General features: G+C 40.7%; 1 protein-coding gene across 5 annotated transcripts in view; it reads left to right on the top strand.

The window, feature by feature from the left end:
• The window catches only part of ZNF462 (zinc finger protein 462), a 91,446-nt gene extending 83,980 nt beyond the window's left edge, over positions 1-7,466 (top strand). For 4 of the 5 annotated variants that reach the window (XM_075488716.1, XM_075488718.1, XM_075488715.1 and 1 more), the window contains 2 exons: positions 4,836-4,950; positions 6,191-7,466. In XM_075488716.1, coding sequence (XP_075344831.1) covers positions 4,836-4,950; positions 6,191-6,392 — 317 coding nt within the window. In that variant the 3' untranslated portion in view covers positions 6,393-7,466. Of the gene's footprint in view, positions 1-4,625; positions 4,717-4,835; positions 4,951-6,190 lie in introns of those variants that run through there. The other variant, XR_012773492.1, reaches the window with a different exon arrangement.
• The last annotated feature ends 5,564 nt before the right edge of the window (positions 7,467-13,030 follow it).

Here is a 13,030-nt window from a genome sequence, read left to right as displayed (position 1 = left end):
TCTCATGTTTCTAATCCTTATTACAAGTTTTCTGTCTGTTAAGAAAATACGTACTATGAGAAAACACAGATAGTATCTGTGACTTATCTGCCCATGCAGATAACATCTATAAGGGCTTGGAAAACTATGTAAGTGGAGTATTTTAGTGGTCTGCCAGATTTTCTGTTTTGGTAACCAATTTTCAGCTTTTCACTCGGCATTGTTCCAGCGAGGGATGAAGGGGTCGTGGCCAGACTTTTTTGTGGGCTGTTATTAACTCTGTGCCCAGCATTCCTTGTCACACAGAGTCAGTCCTGTTGCAGTTGCTGCAGTTGGCAGCTCTGGAGCCAGGGTAGGTCCATGCCCCACCTGTACCATTGTGTATTTAAATATGTGGCTAAGTTCTTATCTAAGACTAATCCCACTGACTTCAGCAAGTCTAGGCCATGTGCTTGCTAATGGTTTTGGTTTGGTTGAAGTTAGATCAGCAGGGAAAAAGTAAGTTCTCTGTAAATCGAACTGAGGGTTTCTTGTCCTACCCTTCCAACAACCTTTCCCCATGAAAACCAGGTTATTGCAGTATCTGGTGTAAACTGTAGTCTGCTGTGGTGCACAATTCATCAGTCAAATGCAGTATGTTTGCAACTCTTTAACATCTTTAGCCCTGTGATGTCGGCGTGTCAGGTTCCTGGGGTCACCCACGCTCTTGATGCTGACAGCCAGAGTTAGCCAAGTTCTATGTACTTTAACTGAAGGTATGCCACCATGTTTACCTTTTTCCTCCTGAATGTTCAGCTTTCAAACTCACTCAGGAATTGTTCACAAAAGAAAATGTGTCTCCCTACATCTTTTCATACCTTGAAAAATTCTGATTTCTGGATTCACAGGTTGTTTACAGAACAGGAGGGGCTCAGATCATGCTTCTTACCTTTTAATAGCAAGACCCCAGCATCTTGGCTTTTGTTTAGTGTCCCTGCAACATAAATTCCATCTTATCACCAGCATTTCACTTCAAGTGTGGTTAGTGATAGCTTTTATTTAAATGAGAAAGGAAGCGACTTGGATAGGAAACCATTTATGTTTTAATGAAAAATATCCTTCACAAGATCTTAGGAAGAGCAGTAGAAAAATCAGAGGACCTAAAGGGATGTTTGTTCTATATGCATTTGAAAGTTCAACATCAGTAACTCACGTGGAAACATGCTTGGGTGTTTGTTCGGGGACAGCTATGACCCTCAGAGCTTCATGGCTGGAATAAAGATTGTGTAATGATTTGACTAAAGGACCAGCTCACCTTAGTTGCAGACATAGCAGGCTGATTAATGTTTTGTATAGACCTACAGCTAGCAGGGGATGAAGAGTTATGCTGTCCTTGTGGGGATTACCTTAGCATTACATACAAGCACAGGTGCTGAAGTGACCTTGGAAGACATGGTATCTAGACCAAGGAGAAGAAAGTGGTATCAGCCAAGCAATCCCTGTAAATGCACCATGGGGAGGGGGACAGCCCAAGGTGGAGTTCATTGTTCAAACTGGCTTTAGGCTACACTGTGAAAATGTAAAAATATCACCTTCTATGCTGGAGATTTAAATTTCAGGCATAATAGATAAGTGTTATCCCCATGTTTCATGTGATTGATAGTTAAGCAAGGGATAGTGTCTTAAAAATTCTAATTTTTATTTTGTACTTTTTTCACCTGTATGTGTGTTTTTTTAATCTGTGACTGGCTAAAATGATTTCTGCATGCTTTCTCAGATGACCAGTCTAAAAAAACATGCATATTTCCAAGCTTGTTTTGCAGCTATTCTTTCCTGACTGGTCTGTAGGGTCAAAGTTTCACCATTGTTATTTTTTCGCCTTTTTAATCTGTTAGCATTTGCAATATATTATACTAAAATAGGTAGAAAATTCAGAAAACCCTTATGCCTACTACAGCAAGGGTATTTAGAAAAGATCCAGTTGTATTGACTATATTTTTCTAGATAAGTTGTGGATTACCACTATAAGGTACAAGACGGAAGGTACACTTCCGAAAAATGTCCCAGTGAGATGGGAACTGAAGGTGTGGTTGAATGCTGAGTTGCATGCTGACATCTCCCTATGGATTTTCAGAAGATAGTTGTAACACAGAAATGGTTTGCCCTGTTAGCAGAGGACCAGACCTATGGTTTTAAATATAGCCTGTCACAGTGGCTAATGCTGTCGCAGCTTTCAGACCACATCAAACTGTGTAATCCTGTATGCCACTCGGGTGCTTTTGACAGTTCTAGCCCTTGTGGTGTTAGCAGGAAGTGGGATTTGCTGAGAGTGCCTCTGTGTGCTCTGAGTATCTGGAAGCAAATGCTGTCTGAACCCTCTGAAGTCTGTGACTTCGGGAGAACCAGGATTTCTTCCTGTGAGTCAAACAGCTGCCTAGATTCTCCACTTTGACTTCAGGCTGATATGTGCAGTACTGAAGGTGCAAAGAAGAGCGTGTTGCTTCTCCAAATGCGCTGTTGGACAGTGGACCAAAGAAGGGCTATTGCCCATGTGAACAGGCAGAGCTGGGCAGCAGAGCTCAGCAGAGCTGAACTGCTATCTTGGATAGGAAAGGGAGTTGTTGGCTGCTGGTAAAGGATAGTAAAAGATATATTGACCTGGGAGGAAGAATATTGGGGGGGGGGTCTGGCATACACCATGGAAAGAGCAGCACCCCCTGGTAGGGACTGCATCACAGAGGGACTGTCTATCTTTACTGACCTTTATGCCTTGGTCTTAGCAGAAACTGTAATCAAGAGGTGTTTTTCCACAGTAGGCAAAAATAAATATCCATGAGTGCTTGTATGTGTGATGCAGGAAAACCACAGAGAGGTCAGGTGTCTCTGCAGTCTGTTACGTCTCTTCTGCAGGCCCCAGAGAAGAACAGCTTCTGATACTCATCCAGGGAAGCAGTCCAAGTTCACAGCCCTAGAAGCAAAACTGATTGGGAAGTAGGGTGAACAAGATAGTGTTTTCTGAAGAGGTGATGGATTTACTAGAATAGCATTTGCTAATCTTAATGGGAGTTGCAATTTTAAATCATGGACTGGTTTGGGTTGGAAGGGACCTTTAAAGATCATACAGTCCAACCCCCCTGCCATGGGCAGAGACATCTTTCACTAGATCAGGTTGCTTAAAGCCCCATCCAACCTGACCTTGAACACTTCTAATGATGGGGCATGCACACCTTCTCTGGGCAACCTGTTCCAGTGTCTCAACACCCTCATCTTAAAAAATTTCTTCCTTATGTCCAATCTAAACCTACCCTCTTTCAGTTTAAAACCATTACCCCTTGTCCTGTCACTACAAGCCCTGATAAAATGCCTCTCTCCATCTTTCTCATAAGCCTCCTTTAAGAATTAGAAAGGCCGCAACAAGGTCTCCCTGGAGCCTTCTCTTCTCCAGGCTGCACAACCCCAACTCCTCCCTATTTGAGGAAAACAGCCCTTATGCTGGGTATCTCCTCTCTGCAGAGGCCCAGAATAAACTTCCTATTGTGTATTATATGGTAGGTATGTTCTTGTGCAGAACAGCAGCATTTGCCTCTAAAACTTTTACCCTCCATAAATACTTGTCCCTGTACTATGACTAGTCTGTGTGTTGCGGTATGTTTATGAATTTGTACCGCACATTAGATACTAAAATCCAGATGTAAACTGAACTAATGGCATTGACTTACTTTCTGGTGTTCCTCTTGACACAGCACCTTGCTTTGTGATATTTATCCACATAATAAATCACTGACAGTAAGAAATACAAAGTGGTTTTTTTTTCTTGCAGGGGGAAGAGGCAAAAATGATGTTAAGAACCATTCCATGTAGAACTTTAGTAAAGGCTAACTAGTGAGAAATGTGTCACAAAAATATGTTTACAGAACTTACATACGCATAATAGGGAATGTGTGTGCAATTTTAAGTTCATAGGCTGATCTTGAACTGAGTAAATCTGAGAGTGAAGAAATCAAGTGAGCAGAGATCAGAACCAAAATGAAGCAAAATCTCTTTTCTTTTATTATGTAGTATGGGAGGAGTCAGAAAGACATTCTGTTGATTTCTTGCTTAAGATAATCCCTGCTAAGGAATTAATGCTCTGAGCAGATGGTGCTGTCTCATTTCCAGCAAAAGAATCAAGTGAGATAGTCCATGCAATTATTTTTAATGGCTTGTGTGGTGATCGTCTTAATTTGTGAGAAAATGTTTCATCTTTTGTTAAAGCTGGCTGTGTTCACGTAGAGCTTGGCTTTCAGAAATACCGCTCCCTGAGCTGCCAGTGACTTCACTCGTATTACTAGGTGCTTGACACTTCTGCAAATGAGGCCCCAAGCACTTTATATAAAAGATTAGGATGGCATGAAACACCTATGCAGTTAAAATGCAGGACTTAACCCATGAGACTTCATGATGAAGGGATATCTATTTATTATGAGGATCACATGTTAAATATACCAAGTCTTTGTTTCCTAAAATTTGTACTACAAATTCAGAAATTATAGATGGGCTTTAGTAGGTTTTCTGATTTTGCTTTCAAGGCTTTTCAGCCCTAAACTTCTCAGTTTTGGTTTTGAATTAAAACTCCGCAGTCTCTTCATTTCTTGAAATACAGGAACAGGGAGTAATAACTGGTGCAGAGATGCTTTAAGACTTAGGATGGGATTTGTCGCTTGCAGTGTCACTTTGCTTTGGGGGAGTTGCATTTTCACAAACACAGTTATTTGATGGGTAAGTCTTTTTGCTTCTCAAGGATGAGAAGGTGGAGCAGAGGCAATCAGAGTAGGATCACAGTGGTCCCTTCTTGCCCTGGCACTTCTGAATTCACGGACTATGCTGTCCTTTTCCAGATTCCATGATGTTTTCTGACAGTGGTGCTCCAGAGAAACGCTTTCCCTGCGAGTTCTGTGGCCGATCATTTACAGAAGGCTCTGAGTGGGAGCGACACGTGCTGAGACATGGCATGTAAGTTGGTTTACCTTCCTTTGCCAAACAGCCACATGTGACAGTAGATCTCTGTGCATTCCTCCCACCCCATTCCTTGCCTCCCAAAAAGCCCTGTGATGAAGGCAAACGCAGTTCTGTAAAGAACAATTCTGTCTATCGCAAGTGTGGATACAGTCATCAGATGTCTCTGCATGGGAAGTTCCTGTTCATCCTTTTTTACTCTGCTGCCCAGGGTGGCTGTAGACTGTAGAGTTTAACTGTGATTCTAAAGCTTAAGATTGTCCCAAGGTGAATACCACTTGGCTAGGATTAACTTCACCTGAGTGTGCTGTTGATTTTGCCTGCCAGCAGAGTAGCATAAAAATGGCAGAAAATTATACGGAATGTTCTAGGAAGGAACTGGCTTTTTTTTCCCTTTATTGTTATGTCTCTTTTGCATGCTTGCAGCTAAACTTGCATAGCAGTGCAAAGAATTATGTGTGGAGAAATGTTAAGACCTTCAAGGGACGTAAAATCAATCTGAATGAACTCCTCCTAAAATGTGCATAGTGAAGTTCACTAGTTCATCTTCATAGTGAAGATCTTTGCCTTCCTATAGCAGTTTGCACACTGTGGGATGATATGCATCACAGATAAGATAAGCATCTGTGCAACAATCATTTTCCTTCTTTTGATGAAGATCTTGTTGGTAGCAGAGATCTCTGCTGACCAGAGTTTTTTCAAAAAGTAGATATCATTCAAGGTTGCTGACATGTGGAAGACATTTGAATACAGTATTGTAGGTTAACCGTCATGGGATGAGAAATACTACTTCTCTTACCCTTAATCTTGTCTGCCTAAATATGAGTACCTGAAATGTTGCAACCTATAAAAAGTTTTATTGGATCATTAACTCCTTGGGAAGAGTACTCTTTTCCTGTGCCTTTGTTTGGTGCCTTGTAAGTCTTGTTTACAAGGGACTGGGGAAAGGGGAATAAACTCTTAAAAGTCGGAATTTGGGTTCTTCACTCTCATCTCATATCTGTCCCAGTATAGAGCAAATAAAGATTTAGTTTCAAAGCTAGAATGTCATGAGTCCTACTGGTAGCTTCATTCCACTGCCTATCCTTTTGCTCATGAGGTGGCAATGGTGTGGCTGCTTGCATCTACCTTTTAGAAAGTGGTCTGTTTTTCTCCCTCATGTGATACGCACAGATTGGCTTTGCCGTTCTTTATATTGACTGTAAGTGTTTCTATTTTCTACTGCTCGGCATTCCAGGGCACTGAATGAAAGCAAGCACAGGACCAGTGAGGACAGCCAGCCAAAGGAGGACATAGAAGAAACTGTTAGCATACTGCCAGAAGAAAAAGAAGGCATTGAGAAAATGGTGGTGGACTATTCCCATAACAGTGAAACAGCAGTCAGCATGGTAGCTGCTGACAAACCTCTCCAAGACAACTCGGAGGCCAAAAACGAATAAGCATTTGGTGTGATTCTAATCAACGTACTTGAACAGTGATGAACGTGGTGGGGTGGGTGGGTGGGGTGGGCAGAAGGAAGAAATAAAGCTGCTTTTAGGACTGAATGATCTATTTTCAAAGCACTGGTACCTGTGTGAGTGTGTGTATATTAAAGTTATTTAAGTGATGGAATAAGTGGCTCCATTACATCACTGCATCTTTTCTTCTGGATCTTGACAATGGGAAGTTACATTCATCTTGGACTAATGAAGCAACTCCCCGTATTCCTACATTACACATCGTGCTTTGCAGTGGAGACTTGGATTGTTTGTGAATGGAAGCGTCGTGAGCATGGAAGAAGTGGGGGGGACGACTTTTCAACGCACAAATTTGTGTGCGTTTTTCTAGTTTTAATACATAACGCTTTTCCAGACTGAATGCAACTGCTTTAGAAAAGAAAAAAAAAGAGGAAAAAAAAAAAAAAGGAAAACAAAAACAAAACAGAAACTGCTTTGCTTAAAACAGTCACCTGTTTCCTAGTACCTCAGAATTAACCAAGGGAGATCTCTGCATTTGTCAGTACTACCTGTTGTTGTTGTGGTTAAATGTAGAGAGACTGCTGGGCAAGGTGGTGAATGGAGGAAGAAAAAAAGTTTTAAAGAAAGGAAAACAAATTGTGCTTAAAATCCCAGTGTGGGTTTTATTTCTTAAAATACTGTGATTTTTTTAATTATTTTAGTAAAAAAAAAAACAAAAAAAAGAGAGAGAGACTTTAATTCCTAGATAACTGTTTGTGAATTGTCATCCTTTATTCCAGGTAAGCTGTTTGTTAGTATTCAGTTATAATTTTAGGATTTGATAGATTTCATGTGACTGATTGTGCGGTTTTGTTTGCCACGTTTATTTTCTATCAGCCTGAGGTGTTACAAATACAGCACAATTAAGTTTCTCATGTAAAATGAGTATTTCTTTTTGAGGGGGGGACAGGGAAAGGAGACTAGATCTTGTGAATAGAACTTTTTGTTGTTGTTGTTGTTGTTGTTGTTGTTAATTTTAAGCGTATGGAAATAACAAAGAAGTTTTAACTTTTTTTTTTTTAAACTAAAGAACCAAACTTACGGCACAGCTATGCAGCTCGCGGGCCAAACACATAGGTCCTCATAACCATTCTGTTGCTTGTCATACTAACATCTATCAGTCTCACACCAGTAACTTTTCGTTAAGATTGGCTGCCTTTTTTTCTTCCGTCTGTGGTGTGCGTGTTTCTTTTTGTTTTGGTGTGGTGGGAGGGAGGGGTGTCTGTTAAAACATCTTTTTGCAAGCGGAGGTGAAATAGTTACATACGACATTGAGCCTGGAGAACTACTTTTACTCGATTCAAGATGGAGTTGCTAAGTTTTTCCCCTCCTTCTTAGCTTTTAGCATGAGGGGAGCAGCGTAGAATGAATAGGAACCTGCATACCTAAGTGGCTGATCCTGCACTACTTCTTGGGTGGAAAGCCTACCAAACTCAACAGGAATTTTGCCTAAGCAATGAATACAGGATCTGGTGCCCATGGTATGTTCTGATTGTGAACAAAAAAAAAGAGTTTCTTTCCAAAAAGTAGAAAGTACTTGACTGAAACCTAGTTTTAGAAATGCATGTGTCTTCGTTTGTTTTTTTTGTTTTTGGGGGGATCTGTGGGAGGGGGAGGGGGGAAAATAGGAAGCTGCTGAGGAAGGGTGTCCTAGAGAGCTTCACATAAAATTGATGGCAAAAATGTTGCATTTGTGGAATAAGTGCTACTTGAGAAGCATGGTGTTTTGCTTTTGGGGATTCATCAGTTGTGTGTTAGGGGGATTCTTTTGATTTTTTTTGTTGGGTTATTTTTGTTTTGTTTTTTGAAGTAGGGAGGGAATGTCATGGAAAAACACATTGGAGGGACAAGTATAAATACACATTTTGTGTCTGTATTTGTTTTTTAATTGGCCTCATTTCAAATGTATTTAAACAGTTCCATACCTGGATTGGGTGTTTGTAATGGTTACCAAAAATGAAAAAGAAAAAAAAAAAAAAAGAAATAATGATTGTGACATGCTTTTATCACTACTTTATTTTTCAAATAACATGTAAATATTGTAATCCATTGGATTTTGTTTTGCTAACCTGTTAATAAAAAATATGGGACCATTATCCTTTTAACAAGCCTAGAATGTCATATTTTTTTTTTTCCTTTTTTTCTTTTCCCAAAAATGTATACCTGATGTATTGTGAACACACATTTTAGATGCATTATTATGATTCTGTTGACTGTAATGACATAGGATTGAAAATAACATTTTTTTCATTGTTTAATTTATACAGAGGACTTTTTCAGAGTTTGACAGAAGGAAATAATAGCAAAATGCTAACCCATTGGCTTCAGCACTCGGTATTTCCTGATTTTAAAATTACTGCTTACTGATGGGGGATAGGAAGGGGATACTGAACTGTTGCACTGACGGGTTTGTTTTTTTTAAAAAAAAAAAACAATGAAAATTAATAAAAACTTTTTAAGAGTGTGTGCTTCTGTGTGTGTAGTTTTGTATTGGCTGCTCTCATCATGGGTCTGTGCAAGTGACTGGTTCTGCAACTGGCAGCTCTGGGAGGGAGCAAAGCACCCTTTTTCCCCTCTGCACCCTTTCCTCCCCTATTTAACAGGGAATTTTGGATTTACAGGTGGGGGGGAGTGACTTCCCCTAGCTCACACCGGTCTAGGGTCTTCCACATCCCTGAAGAATGCCTTGAATATCCACCAGCCCGACATCCGTTAGAGGTCAAGGGCTCACTGCCAAGGTCTTCTGACTCCTCCTGAACCCAAACGTAGAAATGAAGGAATTCTGCAGGCTGTCTTGAAAGATCAAAATAGATGGAGACAGGCTGGTATTTGGATTATCAGCTCAGTCTCTTCATGAGTTGGGATACCGTATGCTCCAGTATCTGATGACCTACGGGATCCAGTATTGATGCTGTGCTTAATTGGAGTCGAATATACACTCAGTAAGGTGGAGCAGGAGGCATTATTTTTAACTCCTTCTCCACTGGAAACTTAAAATGATGCTTGTGGTGTTGTCTTGGAATCTTTTTTTGCTGAATATAGATTTTTAAGTGCACATTCAGAACATGTGAGAGGTTTTTTTCTGGGTGTGTTTTAATCAGATTCTGTTTCCAGTTTAAGTAGCTTTTTGATTGTACTGGAACTGGATCTCAACTGAATGTTATGATGTTAGACAGTATGAAAGCTTTGATCACCTGATAGCTTCACATGCTTCCAGCTTTCTCCCTTGGAGTCAAAATATTTCTTTGTTAAAATATTTATTTCATTATCCTATGTTTACAGAGAAAAAAAAAAAAAGGATGCATTTTAGGCCGTTAAGACATTGCCTTTTTTCAGTGGTCTCTGGGAACATTTGTTCATGAGGGAGACCTACAAATAATTTGCACATTGTATGTTCTAGCCCAGAGCTAACCTGCACTTCCACCAATTTAAAAAGAGAAAGGGTTGCTCAGTGGTACGTCACTAACGAGAATTACATAACTGATGTAATGAAAGACCTTGGGATGATTTCTAGAGCATTACAGTTGCGTTACCCCATTCACCTCAGTGGCAGGACTGTGTGAGTCTGCCCAGTTTTGCATTTCTGGCTGAATGTAACTGGATCACCTGCCTTGAGATTCCTGTGCTGAACTGAGATACAATAAGGGAGTGGGAGGGAAGAGGCAAAGGAGAAAGTTACTAACATGATCCTTTACTCACGGTACTTCTCTGCCTTGCCGGACGATTCCCTTTCTCATAACTGGGAGCCCTGGGCTTCACAGGGAGCATTTGTGCCGTGGGACAACTGGTGTTCTGCACACACTGTGTTCCCAGGCTCATTGTCCTTCCTTTTCTTAAGAAGTCTGGGTAAATGTTTGCTACATTATTGCTAGCTGACTGCTGGCGTTTTCTTTCGGTCTAGAGGTACAGTGCCTGAATGCTCTCCATGCAAAGGTCTTGCCTTCGTATTCACACCGGTGCAAAGGCTTTGCAGGAGTTGCTATGGGAAGGGAGACTGCTATCTCCCTTCCTTGCAAACACGCAACCTCCCTGGAGAAGAGTTGAGCAGTTGAGGTTACCCTGTGACTCAGGGACCAACACCGAGGACTGGCAGGGTCCCGCTAAGTAAGGATTGTAGTGCCGGAACTGTGGGGTTTCCAGTGGAAAGTCCGTTCTTTGCGAACTGATGGGGATATTTGTGGCCCAGTTATCTTGGAAACTGCTGCCTCACAGAAGACTTCATGTGAACTTAAACAGCAGAAGTCAGTCTCCTGGCTTCAAGAAAATATCTAAATACAATTGCAGATGTTCAGTACATTTCAGTGAAAACTGCCCCAAGTTTCTCCACTCTTCCTCACCCTGAAGTCTTTATTCAATATTTTTCTGATAACACAGGACTTTTCCACCATGAAAGCCAGCTGTCTGGCTCCAAAGCAGGAAGATTACTGAGTAGGAAATGATTCTGGGTAAGAAGATTTTGGAAAAGGGAATGTTTTAGTCCAAGATAGGCTTAAGATGTTAGAGAAACCATTCTTTGTTGGCAGCATGGTTAATTCCATGCCCCCCACACCAACCACTGCTGGAAACAGGGATATCAGTTTGAGCAATCTGGAGTACAAAGTTTAGCCTTGAAGGCTGCAGTCCTTCCAGGATACAGCTTGTAACCCTTTTATCGTCTTCTCATCTGTCATGTACCCAACTGTCCTCAGATAAATGGATGGGTGCAAACACCCTATGAACCAAAGGTGGGGCTGGGTGGCATAAGTTAAAGAGCAAGCATCCCGGCCAAAGTCTTGGTAAAGAAGGCTGATGCCTATTTGGATCAACGATGTTTGGAGAGCCAGCTGAAGGCATTGTCTTTCCTGCTGCATTTGCAGTTACTCACCTGTGTGTGGAAATACAGTGCGTGCTTTGCAAGGGTAGAGGGACAGAAGGAAGCCTGATTCATCAGGAATGCAGGACATATGCATGAGTGGCTTTAAAGGGAGAAGACATTTGGGTAGGACAACAGGATAGCTTTTCTATTGGAATGTGGTGCAGCACTGGGGCAGGTCAACCCATGAGCATGTGATATCTTCACTGTTGGTGCTTTTTGGACTCATACAGACAAAGCCATGACTGACCTGACGTAGTGTCGGCAATAATCCTGCTTTTGGTAAGAGGTTGGACCAGTCACCTCCAGAACTCCCTCCCAGGCCCATTTCCTATTTCAATTTCCTATTTTTCTGTTTATCTGGTGTTCTCTTAACCTTAGATTTCTTCAGTTTGTCTCTGACTTTTTGCAATCCCGTGTTTTTGGTGAAGTGTGAACTACTTTAAGGATGTGCTCACTGACTCATACACTCTTCTCTGACCAGCATTTCTGTCTGTCCTACATGCGTTCATTTTTGACCAAAAGGCATGCCTTCCATCTAAAGATATGCTCAGTGACATGTAATGTACCTAAGGCAATGATCTTTTAGCAGGATCAAAGCAAATTTTATCAGACTTTCTCTATGGGCTATATGCATCATTAGCAGGGGACAGCACCGAACAGCTCTTAGATGTAGAAAATGGCTGTCATGTAGGAGAAGATATCGATCTGTATTTCTGTGTTTCATCTTGGCCCAAACTATTTAATTAGTTCTGACTTGAATCCTATAATTCCTTTTTTCCAGCACTCCCACAATATGCTACAAATCAAGTGAAATACCCAACAAAATAGTGTCAGTGTGGTGGGGTTTCGTTTTTGCTTTGCTTTTGTGATTGAGCCAGTATTCTCACTTGTTACAACTGGAGGAATCCAATCCAAAGTTCTGTCAACTTGGAAAAAAATGAGGAAAACAGCACAAAAAATAAGCAAAATAAAATAACTTCTCATGCAATGCACTCCATTGTGTAGCATCAGATGGAGCGTGCAGCTAAATGTCAGGTAGCACTATTGGCTTTTCTTTTACTGCGTTTGAGATCTATTTTGTTCTAGCAGAATGTAGGAATTGATCAGATCAGGTCCATTCCCTGTCTAGTTCAGTGTCTTGACTCCTGAAGGAAAAAGCAGGAAATCCCATGGTGAGCAGGAAGGGAATAATCTGTCTGCAATGAAATTATCATCTTAATCCATTTTGATGATAGCTTTATGCACAGAAGCAAGAGTCCTACCTCTTTCACCTTCATTTTATGTTATAGTAATATAAGTTACAGTACTTTTGCTACTGATTCCATTTTAAATTTTACTGAACTCGGTTTCTCTAAGGAGAACTGACAGGTAAAATATTTTTGTGTTAAAAAATTGTTATTTTATTATCCTAAAAAGAAATGCTGCCTAAAAGTTAGTTGTGTGACCTCTGTTATTCTTATGTTGTTCATAAAATGCATTTTTCATGTACATAAAATAATCTGTCAAGAATTCCAATTGATTCATTTCAGCTAGGATGCTTAGGAAAAAATGAAGTCAGCTGCTGGAATGAGAAGAGACATGCTTCTCTTCTTCTCAAGTGATTTGCCTCTTTGAATAGTTGGTGTAAAAGCAAATATGCCTCAGCTTGATTCTTGAATTCTCTATTGAGTTTACACTTCCATTAATGAAGAGCTTAGCTCAGTCTAGCCAACTGTACATGCATGAC

Source organism: Mycteria americana, chromosome Z (assembly GCF_035582795.1).
Source record: "Mycteria americana isolate JAX WOST 10 ecotype Jacksonville Zoo and Gardens chromosome Z, USCA_MyAme_1.0, whole genome shotgun sequence".
In the NCBI taxonomy this organism is placed as follows: Eukaryota; Metazoa; Chordata; class Aves; order Ciconiiformes; family Ciconiidae; genus Mycteria; species Mycteria americana.
This window is presented reverse-complemented; position numbering and strand designations above follow the sequence as displayed.